At 45.7% G+C, this 11629-nt stretch overlaps 1 protein-coding gene across 1 annotated transcript; it reads left to right on the top strand.

The window, feature by feature from the left end:
• The first annotated feature begins 88 nt into the window (after positions 1–88).
• med27 (mediator complex subunit 27) lies at positions 89–6215 on the top strand. The gene is made up of 8 exons (XM_004072837.5): positions 89–334; positions 2102–2246; positions 2550–2680; positions 3967–4060; positions 4136–4243; positions 4320–4361; positions 4438–4515; positions 6012–6215. The coding sequence occupies exons 1-8, from the start codon at positions 132–134 to the stop codon at positions 6144–6146; spliced, it is 936 nt and encodes a 311-aa protein (XP_004072885.1). The 5' UTR covers positions 89–131; the 3' UTR covers positions 6147–6215.
• The last annotated feature ends 5414 nt before the right edge of the window (positions 6216–11629 follow it).

Below are 11629 nucleotides of genomic sequence, written 5' to 3'. Positions count from 1 at the left end.
CAACAGTGGGTTTAAATCTTCTTAAATAAGTTTGCAGGGTAAAATCTTTGTAAAATCTTTTATTTTCTCTCTGAGTGGTGGGTTGTGACGTCATCTCTGTGCGCCATTCCGAAGAAAACAGCAGCGGGAAAATGGCGGACGTGGTGAACGTTGGCGTGAATCTGGACGCTTTTTCTCACGCAATCAGCGGCATTCAGGCGCTGCGGTCGAGCGTGACTCGCGTGTTCGAGTCCCTTAAAGATGGCATGAAGAACCGCGAGACGCTGGAGGGACGCGAGAAGGAGTTTCTGGCCGAGTTCCAGGACAACCTGCAGGCGGTGAACCGAGACCTGAAGTGAGTCCGCGGGAAAGAAATGAATGCGCTTCAATGACAAACTAGTGCCTCAGGCTTTCTCCACAGAATAAGTCCTTCTCTACATTCATATGCTAGAAAAGTCCAACAACATCAAAGTTAACCTTTAAATTGTGCTACTTCCATTTACAAAAATGATTTTATTCAGAAGAAATGAAATAAATGTTCATGTGTTTTTGACACATGAAAGAGACTTTTTAATGAATATTGTTGTTGCTTTTTTTATACCAGTCTGTGGAACATTATAGTTCTTTATCTCTCAGCTGCCCCCAGGCTGGGGGGGGGGGGCGCCACAGCCAATCATCCCCCTCCATCGAACCGTCTCCTCTGCATCCTCCTCACACCATCCACCCTCATGTCCTCCTCCTTTTCATCCACGAACCTCCTCTTTGGTCTTCCTCTCCTGGTATCTTCACCCTCAGCATCCCTTCACCATCATCCTCATCATCACTGCTCTTCCTCTCAAACGTCTCCATCCTCTTCCCTGCATGGATAACCACAGCATCCATGATTTGTTCCTCTGATGGATTCAGTCCTGATCCCTCCTGGTCCCACAGAGAACCTCAGCATCTTCATCTCTGCTGCTTCCAGCTCTGATGAGTCTCTAAACCAAAAACATGGCTGCTCTCACATTGGTCCTCCTCCTTCTCCACCTCTGCTCCCTGTAACCTCACCGTTCCTCTTGAGTTCCTCTCATTTCCACACAGATTCTCTGTCCTGCTGCGGCTGCCCGTCGTCTTTCTCAAACCATGTTCCTCCACCTGCTCTCACTGCAGATCACGATGTTGTCTGCAAACATCATGATCCACAGAGGTTCCTATCCAACCTCTTCCTGGAGTTTGTCCTTTTTTCATCTCCCCAAAAACCACACAGCATTCTTCCGTCTTCCACCAATTGTTCATCTGACTAAACTCTCCTCTGTGGAAGCATTTCTGTTGCATAAATACAAATAAATGTCAATACCAGAAATGCTTTTTCATTCACATCATTGTATACAAAAGAAAAGGATTTCCAAAATTGGTTTTTATTCTTAACTATGCAGCAGAAATGCTTCCATCCTCCTCAGCCACGACTTCACAGTCTCCGATCTCTCAGATTACGTTTGAACATTCTTGTACTCCCCCCATCTTTTCTGGAAAACGTCTTTGTCTCTGACATTTCCAGTCTTTTAGTAAAGTTCACCACCATCTGTCCTTCATTCCTGTCCTGAACACCAGTTCTGTTTCCTTCCCCCACCTGTCCGTCAAAGTCAGATCCCCCCTGGACCTCCTCATCCGTCTCCTCCTCTTCTTACTCACATCCTACTGGGAGGTCATAACTGCTGAGACCTTTCACCGCCACACCTTCATCTTCAGACTCACCACCTTATCTGAGGCTCTCTTCCCCTCCAGAACATTCTTATCAAACTCCTCCTTCAGGACGTTCTTCTTTCCATCCAAACCATTTTTGTTTGTCCAATCATCAACCAGATCCTTCAGCGGGCGTTGATCATTTCTGGAAATAACATGTTTGTCAATATTCTGACCCGCTCAACAAAAAACGGTGGAAGTTGTTAAACTGATGTGATGAGTTTGTGTTTTTATGACAGATGGGATATTTTAAAATACAAAATGACAATTAAAGGTGGAGGTAACTGTGATGACAGAGACGATGTCTGTGCTTTAAAACTATTGAGACCGGGTGTCACTGCCTAGATGCTAACAGTTTGTGAAACCCCGCCCCTCTCTGTGAAACCCCGCCCCTCTGCAGTGAGCTGGAGCGGCTCAGTGGTCTGGTGGGCCGTCCCTCAGAGTCTCATCCCCTTCACAACAGTGGTCTGCTCAGTCTGGACCCGGTTCAGGATAAAACTCCTCTGTACTCTCAGCTCCTTCAGGCCTACAAGTGGTCCAACAAGGTAACAGGCCCCTTTGTGTTGTTGCCATGGTGACGGCGCCTCTTCATACGACAGATTGAAGTCTTTTCTTTGTTTAGTCTGCCGATAAACGGATGCGTTCAGCTCTTAATACTCCGTCCATCGTCTCCTTATGAGCTCATCTGAATGAGTGCCGTCGTTGTCGACTGGAGGGTTTCTTTGGCCCCCAACCGGTCTGCCAGCGGACTGGTGGGCTGTTATCCTGATCCAGCACTCTGGATGACTCTTCAGGTGAAGTGTCGCGGTCTTTGAAGGTCGCTCTGATGCCTCCGTTTGTGTGTGTAGCTGCAGTACCACGCCGGCTTAGCCTCCAGTCTGTTAAACCAGCAGTCGCTCAAGCGATCCGCCAATCAGATCGGAGCTTCAGCCAAAAGAAGACCCAAAGTCCAGCCGAGCACCCTGGTGCTCCCCCCTCAGTGAGTACCAACATTCATTCCTGTCGTCTCTGGTTTCACCGTTGTGCTTCTTAGCAGGCGGTGAGGCAGGAACTGGTTCAGAAATCTGCTGCTGTAGGCGTCTTTAAACGTCCTGTTGATGTTGGGCACCGTTTGGTGGGGGGGCAGGTCCTCCTGCGCTGCTGTCGTCTGGTTGAAGTGGACTTAAAATAAGATTGTTAGGTTATAGATAGGTCAAGATTATAAAAGAGAAATACCCTAAAGAAGTCACTCGCCTGCATATCATGAACACATCTGGACATTTTCCTGCAACAAAGCGCTGCAGAATACGGCAGGAGACGCACAAAAGCCGTTTGGTAAAGTTAGCAGGATGTTCGCAGGTTTGAACTCCCGGCTCAACAACTCTAATGTTTAAAACTGACCGCAAGTGTCTCTAGCATTCTGTGCTAACTCAAACAACGGCCTGCAAAGGCATTTCACAAGACAAAATAAATATGAATACTCATCATCCTATTCATGTTACAGCCACACATTACATTTAAATAGAGATCGGAATGACGGCTGGTTAATACTTGGATGGCCCTTTACTGCCTTGCTTTAAGGCTCAAAGTGCTTTCCAGTCACAGTCCCATTCACACACTGACGGCGGCTCCACTGCCGTTCACTGGCGCCAACCTATAACCACTAGGAGCAACGTGGGGTTCAGTGTCTTGCTCAAGGGCACTTCAACACACGAGCAGGCATGGCGGGAATTGAACCTTTTCGATCAGAGGTCTACCGCGCCCCGTGATGTGATCAAAAATGTTGAATCGCTATGTAGGCAGGTCTAAAGCTACAGTCACTAAACTTTATCAGCTATTTTTATTAGTTAATAGTTTTCTCTTTGGGCTTAACTGTTCCAGTTGCTTCCCAGAAGTTCTGTTTAGGCGTCAATAAAGGAGGTTAATAAAATAATAAAGGAGGTTAATAAAATAATAAAGGAGGTTAATAAAATGAAAAAATGTTGAAAACCTAGATTTCTTTATTAAATATATTATTTATATTTTAAGTGTTGTACTAAAGTATCGAATCAGGACTTGGTATCGTCGTGTACTCAAAATGAAACGACTCTGAATCGGATCCTGATGGGGACATCTCTGGTTTGTATGAATTTTTAGGAACACTTTATTGGAGTTTGCCCTTCATCCTTTTTTGTGAGGTATGTCCAGGAAGCTCGTGTTTGCGGATGTTCACACCGTTGCTGTCACTGTGACGGTTGAAGTCCTGCTTGGCTTTGGTCCATAGACGGTTCTAAAAACTGTGCGCAGGTACGTGGACGACGTCATCTCGCGGATCGGCAGGATGTTTCCGGATATGTCCATCGAGCTTTTCAGACCCAACGGCACGTCTGCCGTGCTGCTGGTACGGAAACACTTTTCCCTGCCGGCCGTCTGCAGGCCAGCTGGTGGCAGCGGGTCTGACCTGTCTCCCTCTCAGGTGACTCTGGGGAAAGTGTTGAAGGCCATTGTCGTGATGCGCTCGCTCTTCATTGACCGAACAGTTGTCCGGGGATACAACGAGAATGTTTACAACGAAGATGGAAAGGTGGGAGCTTGGCTCACCTGTCAGGCCAACATTGACTCGCCGACCGTCTCTGTGCTAAACTATCTGTCATCCACAGCTGGACATTTGGACCAAGTCTCAGTACCAGGTGTTTCAGAAGGTAAGACTGTCCGCCCTCATGTCAGATGTCCTCCTGGTCCAAGTCTGGAGGATTTGATCCATTTTCTTGTTCTCAGGTAACAGACCACGCCACCACTGCCCTGCTGCACTACCAGCTGCCCCAGATGCCTGATGTGGTGGTCCGGTCCTTTATGGTGAGGCGTCCAAGTTCTTCTTCTCCCTAATCACCGTCTCAAACCGGGAACTGTTGTCTCTTATTCAGACTGGTAATTTGCTGCCAGACGGCGTGTCCTTTAGAAAGGGAATTAACCTTAGGAACGTTTTTTTTCCATGAGTGAGCGGTAAGGTTTTGCAGGCTAAAAGCCTCAGAGGAAGTTGACCTGAAGGATGTGTGAAGGTGCTGAACGTGGATTTTAGCAGCTTAAAAACAGAAATTTGCATCACATGATTTAATCACAACTGAGCACAAATAACATAAATGTTTTAAACTGAGAGGATTTGTCAAGTGGGATACTGCTGTTCTGTGAACAGTTGGAGTATGGTTGCCATGGTTTCCATGATGCACCGTGACCGCAGCTATCAAGCTATAGTCTTCAACCTTGTCCCAGATGTTAGGGCTGAGTTGTTTACATAAATTAATTGATCCAAGCTTAATAAATCAATAATAGATCCATAAAAGAAGAGATAGATCTTTTATGCCTTTACTTTTCCAGTGGCTAACGCATACTAGGAGTAAAGCCTCGGTCAGCTAGCTTGCTAACATAGAATGGAATTTCCCATAGGGCTGCTAATGCTAACGCTCGTTTGCCCTAAACATACATTGCTGACTAAATAAACAGTTTTATAGACTCGCAGGCAGGAATTTTCCAAACTCTTTTAAGAAAATATTATTTAAAAGTAAACATTTGTGGGTCTAAAGCACCGTTTTGGGTCAAATGTTCTGGAATAAAGTATAATACTGTAGCCTGAGCTCCACCTAGTGGCCAAACTGAAACAGAACATCTTTACAATGCTAATGATCTGCACATTTTTGCTGGAGCTTGTATGTATGGCGGGGTCTCCACACTTTTTTGGCATGTGAGCTACTTTTGAGACGACAATGTCTTAAAGATCTATATAGCATTTTGACACTAAAATACTGTTTAATCATAGACATGGTATTATAAACTATTAGTACATTGTTTATGTACTGATAATTCAAAAACTACACAGTAAGAGTACACAAGTCACAAGTGTGAGGGGATACTTTAGTATTAACAGATGAGGATCAGTATCTAGTCACTACCGTATTTCATGCTCTGCTGTAAACCGTGCAATGGAGGGAGCATGGCATTTCTAAAGCGCTGCTGGCTCCATGGTCGGCGCTCCAGAACGGCGTGCTACAGGAAAACACTGCTGGCTTAGTGAGTCGGATCCATCGGGTGAGGACCGCGGAGGCACGGCAGGCGATCCGGAGGCAATCCGGGCCTCAATAAACACTCCAGGAGGTCCGCAGTGGTTCTGCCGGGTACTGGAAACATTTTTCTTTTTCCTGGGGGGGGCCTGGCAAAAAATAATTCAGAAGCACTGGGCTAAACCAAACTTTGTCGAAGGTCAAAGCGATCAAAGGTCGTTGTAACTCAGAGACTAAACTGTGTGTGAGTGTGGAGCATCGTCCTGAACTGCTTCCCCCCGTCTGTCTCGTCTGCAGACCTGGCTGCGCAGCTACAGCAAACTCTTCCAGGCTTCTTGTCAGCGATGTGGTCACTTCCTCCAGGACGGACTCCCACCAACGTGGAGGGACTTTAGGACCCTGGAGGCATTTCATGACACCTGTCGAATGTAAAGGGACACTTCCTGTTGATAGTTTTTGTATATCATATTTTGATTTGTATAAAAGAATAATCCATTTTGAGTCTGTTTTATATTTGTGTGTTCTACAGATCAGGTCATTAGAAACATGTTTGGATCATTTTTGTTAGTCATGACTTAAGAATTTAAACTAAAGCTGCGTTGATAAAATTGAATAATCAATCTGAATTTATCCATAAAAGCAGAGATCCATCTTTTATGCATTTTATTTTTCAATGAGCTAACTAACGTAGAACAGCAATAAAGAAAATGTCTGCTAGCTTGATGCTAACATATAATGGAATTTCCCATAGGACAGCCAATGCTAACGCTCGTTCGACTTAAACATACATGGCTGACTATAGAACAGCTCTATTGACTCACAGGGAGGAGTTATCCAAACTCTTTGTGGTCTAAAGCTCTGTCTTTTGCTCAAATCTTCTGGAAAAAAGTGTAATCCTGTAGCGAGAGCTCCAACTAGTGGCCAAATTGAAACACCCTCCGGGTTTTGAGTGAATCGAAAGGTTTTAACAAATTGTGATTGGAAATAATTGGTGACATCCAGTCCTAATTTACACTCCAACAGTCTACAGGCTGTTTCAAGCTGCTCAAGGAATTGAAGAAAAGCATAATCAGAGAAGCGGGAAGTAATTCATGGTATATGCATTTTTGACTTACTCTTTGGAATACATGCATATTTGTACTTGCTTAATTACATAAGACCTTGATTCATTACAAGGGAATACAAAAATACTTAGTCACCAATTGTGCAAGTACTACCGACGAGAGTGATCTAAATTTTATTATGCACATTAATCATTAGAAAAAATAGGGCAGAGAATCCAGGACATTAAATTTGTTGCTTTTTTTAAAAACATAATGACTGGTTAATTCATCAATAAAATAAGTATTTGCTCTGAGAAAAACAAGAACCACTTGAAGCTCCGTAAATCACATGAAGTTCTGTGAACCACCCGAAGTTCCGTGAACCACATAAAGCTCCGTAAACCACTGGAAGCTCCGTGAACCACATAAAGCTCCGTGAACCACTTGAAGCTCCGTGAACCACTTGAAGCTCCGTGAACCACATAAAGCTCCTTGAACCACATGAAGCTCCGTAAACCACACAAAGCTCTGTGAACCACATGAAGCTCCATAAACCACATAAAGCTCTGTGAACCACTTGAAGCTCCGTGAACCACACTTGTTCTGGGTCTTCCCCGGGGCCTCCGCACAGTGGGACATGCCCACATGCAGTGGTGTTGAGATAATGCAACTTACTTTATTTACTTACTTACTTTTATTTACTTTATTGTTCTCCGCATTTTGACCCATCCCCGGGGGGCAGCAGTGAGCTGCAGACTAGCCGCACTGGGGGGGCGACGGCTGGCTGGGGAGAGAGAGGATCGATCCGCCCACTCTTCGGTTACTGGACAACCTGCTCTACCGCCTGAGCTAAACTGCTCTAAAAAGTAAATCATAGAAACAACCTCTGCTGTGACACACAAGTTAAGCTTGGCCGGCATCACAGATAATTGGCTCTGCCTCTGTCACAAAAGGCTCACCTGTAAAGATTTAGAGGTGATGTAGATGGTAAGCCTTCGCCCGGCTGAGAAGACTGAATCTGCAGTATGTCAATAACTTAAATATCACCACATGGGACTGCAGTGCCAGTTATGTCCCCTGCTTCAGCCGGTACACGTCTATTACCGTCTGAATAATAATAATACACTTTACTTGTATTGCACTTTCAAGATAAAAATCACAAAGTGCTTCACAGTGAAACACGATAAAACACAGAATATAAAAAAGAATTAAGAAGAAGCAATAGATAGGTTTTAAGCTGCTTTTTAAAAGAAAACACTGAGTCTGCAGACTCCGTGTCCTGGGTCTTCCCTGGGGCTTCCCTCCATCCATAGGGACATGCCCGGAACACCTCCCCAGGGAGGCATCCAGGAGGCATCTGGACCAGCTGCCTGAGCCACCTCAACTGGCTCCTTTCGATGTGGAGGAGCAGCGGTTCTACTCCGAGCCCTCCGCGGGTGACCGAGCTTCTCCCCCTATCTCCAAGGGAGCGCCCAACCCCCTTACGCAGGAAGTTCATTTCAGCTGCTTGTATTCTGGACCTCGTTGTTTGGGTTATGACCCAGAGCTCATGACCATAGGTGAGTATTGGAACAAAGATCAACCGGTAAATTGAGAGCTTCGCTTTTTGGCTCAGCTCTCTCTTCACCACAACGGACCGATACAGCGACCGCATTACTACGGACGCCGCTCCGTCTGTCAATCTCACGCTCCGGTCTGCCCTCACTAGTGAACAAGACCCCAAGATATTCAAACTCCTCCACCTGGGGCAGGGACACTCCACCCACCGAGAGATGGCTAACTACCTTTCTCCGGTCGAGAACCACAGCCTCGGATTTAGCGTTGCTGACCCTCATCCCAGCTGCTTCACACTTGGCCGCAAACCGCCCTAATGCACGCTGGAGGTCATGGCTCGATGAAGCCAACAGGAAAACATCATCTGCAAAAAGCAGAGAGGAAATCCTGTGGTCCCCAAACAGACCCCCTCCAGCCCCTGGCTGCGCCTAGAAATTCTGTCCATGAAAACTATGAACAGAACCGGTGATAAAGGGCAGCCCTGCCGGAGTCCAACGTGCACCGGGAACAGGTCTGACTTACTGCTGACTATGCGAACCAAGCTCTTGCTCCGGTCATACAAAGACCGGACAGCCCTCAGTAAAGCCCCCTGGACCCCATACTCCCAGAGCCCCCTCCACAGGAAACCACAGGGGACGTGGTTGAATGCCTTCTCCAAATCCACAAAGCACATATGGACTGAATGAGCGAACTCCCACGAACCCTCCATTACCCTAGAGAGGGTGTAGAGCTGGTCCACTATTCCACAATCAGGGCGGAAACCATACTGTTGTTCCTGGATCTGAGGTTCCCCAGCGGGGAAGGAGGCTGCCCCGTGAACCACCACCTTAACGTGGGGGGGGAGTTTAAGAGCTCGAGTGATCCCAGGAGCTAAGCTGTCTGGGGCTTCAGCCCCTGGTAGGGTCTCCCATGGCAGACAGGTCCTGGTTGACGAGTCAGACAAAGAGTGGTTCAAAAGCCCCCGATGAAGAGTAATACCAAGGACCCAATTATGTCGCCCGGATTGGCGTCACCGGGGCCCCACTCTGGAGCCAGGCCTGGGGTTGGGGCTTGCAGGCAAGCGCCTGGTGACCAAGGCTCTTCCCACGGGCCCCGGTCGGCCTCACCCTGAAGGAGCGACGTGGGACCACTCTCCCATGGGCCCACCACCCGTAGGAGACCTCAAACGGGCTGGTGCAGCGTGGTTTGGTTGGGAGTCAAAGGCGAGTACCTCGGCGGCCCAAACCCCGGTCATGGAACTTGGCTTTAAAAGACACATCAAGCTGAATATCATAAGCATAAAAATGACAAGAAATATCATTAAAAGAACTTATGCTGGAAAGGCACCAGACACAAAATAAACAATGAAGGTCCCAAAACTGAGCCTTGTGGGACACCAGAAGTGAGGGATGCAGAAGAGGACTTAAACTTTGAAAAAACAACAGAAAAAGATCTGCCAGTCAGATAAGAGGAGAACCAGTTTAAAGCAGAACCGGATACCCCAACCCCTGAAGGTGAGCAGTGGGATGATCTAGAAGAGGTTTGGGAGAATGTCCTATGGCCAGATTAAGCCAAAGTAGCTAAAAACGTCACTTTCTGTGTTTGGCGGAGAAATAATACCGGGTTGCAACCATCCTGCTGTGAAGCACGGAGGTGGAAACATCATGCTTTGTAGCTGATTTTCTTCAAAAGGATTTTCTTCAAAACTCATCACCTGGATAACCAAAGAGTGACTACGTAAAAAGCATTTCAAGGTTCTGGACTGTCTCTGGGCCTACATCCAACAGAGTGGATAGAGGTGAAAGTCCATATTTTTCAACAGTCCCAAAACTTCACAGCTCTTGAGAAGATCTGCACTGATGAATGGACCAAAATAGCAGCTACAGTGTGTGAAAACCTTGTGAAGATGCACAGAATACCTCTGACATGGACAACAAAAGGGTAAATGGCAAAGAATTGAGATGAACTTTTGTTATTGACTGAATATCATGTTCACCATAATCTGCAAATAAATTCTAAAAAACCAGAATGAACCTATTGTGAACATTACAGGCCCCACTCATTTTTTAAGTGGGAGGATATTACCAATGATTTAATTTGAGTCAGGTGTTAATTTTTCAGCTCTTTGTCCTAACTGGAAGTAATACAGTACGACTCGATCTCTGAGGCCCCGCCCTCCTCTTCTTGTGGGTGCCGCCCATTTCATGATGTCATCGTAGAGCTGGTCTCAGCAGCGTGTCTGCGTTTCTCCCACGAAAACAAAGAGCATCTGAACTATTCCAAAGATGGAGGATCATATTGTTAATATATCATAAAATAAAAACATTTAACTGATCACCACTAGCTCCACAGAGAAAGTGGGTGTGTCTGTTGCCCTGGGGTTGGAGCTGGCAGCCCAGACTCTTCCTGGAAGGGGCGGGTCCTCACTTTGTGATGTCACAGGAAAACAGCTGCACTTTATGACAAAAGAAATAAACAATCGATCATTTGTTTATGAATGTGTTGAGGTTTTTGGAGGATTTTTACTGTTGGTGCTGCACTAACTGAGGAAAATACCAAATACTTTGGAGTAATCAGTGACGAGTTCTATGATTAAGTTTTTAATGTTTTATAAGACCTAAAAATGAAATTCACAATAACAGGTTTAAAAAAAATCCAATCACTCTGATCTGTTGCACAACGACTCACATAGAACGTCACACACCAAGAAATGAACTTATTGCTAAAATGATGCAGGAATCCAGGTGTAAAAAAATAAGAGCAAAGAAAACGGAAGGATTTGATTTGTTATTCCTAATTTTTTCTTTCTTTGTTTTGTTCCACAGCATCTTCATATTTGTATTGTTTTTATGGAGAACAAAACATTAAACGTTCTTTAAGGTTTACCTTGATTTATTCTGGATCAATATTCCTGCTTTTTTATACATATTTATGTCCAAAAAGTGGAGTTTTAAAGGTTTAAAAGTTTTAAAATATTGGTTTTAGTGTGTTCACTAAATGTTTATCTTGTTTGGCCCCAAACCTAAAGTGTGTTTTGGATTTAGGGCCCCTGTGCGACTGAGTTTGACCCGCCTGTCATACGAGTTTATAAGTCATGCATGTTTTGTGTAAAATGGGCAAATAAAACTAGGGAACACAAGAGGATATTCTCCAATTCTGTGTGTGCGGAGCAGCGGAACCACTGAAAGGCGGGAGGAGGAGGAGGAGGAGGAGGAGGAGATGGAAGGAAGGAGGCCTGCAGCCCAGAGAGGAGCTCCACCAAACGCATCTGATGGGGATTTGGCACGACAATGATGCGCGCGCATTATGACGTCACCATCTTAGCCCTTTCTCCTGCAT

This window comes from Oryzias latipes, chromosome 9, assembly GCF_053564925.1.
Source record: "Oryzias latipes strain Hd-rR chromosome 9, Olatipes_Hd-rR_3.1".
Classification (NCBI taxonomy): domain Eukaryota; kingdom Metazoa; phylum Chordata; class Actinopteri; order Beloniformes; family Adrianichthyidae; genus Oryzias; species Oryzias latipes.
The sequence above is the reverse complement of the archived record's forward strand: the minus strand, read 5'-3'. Positions and strand labels throughout refer to the sequence as shown.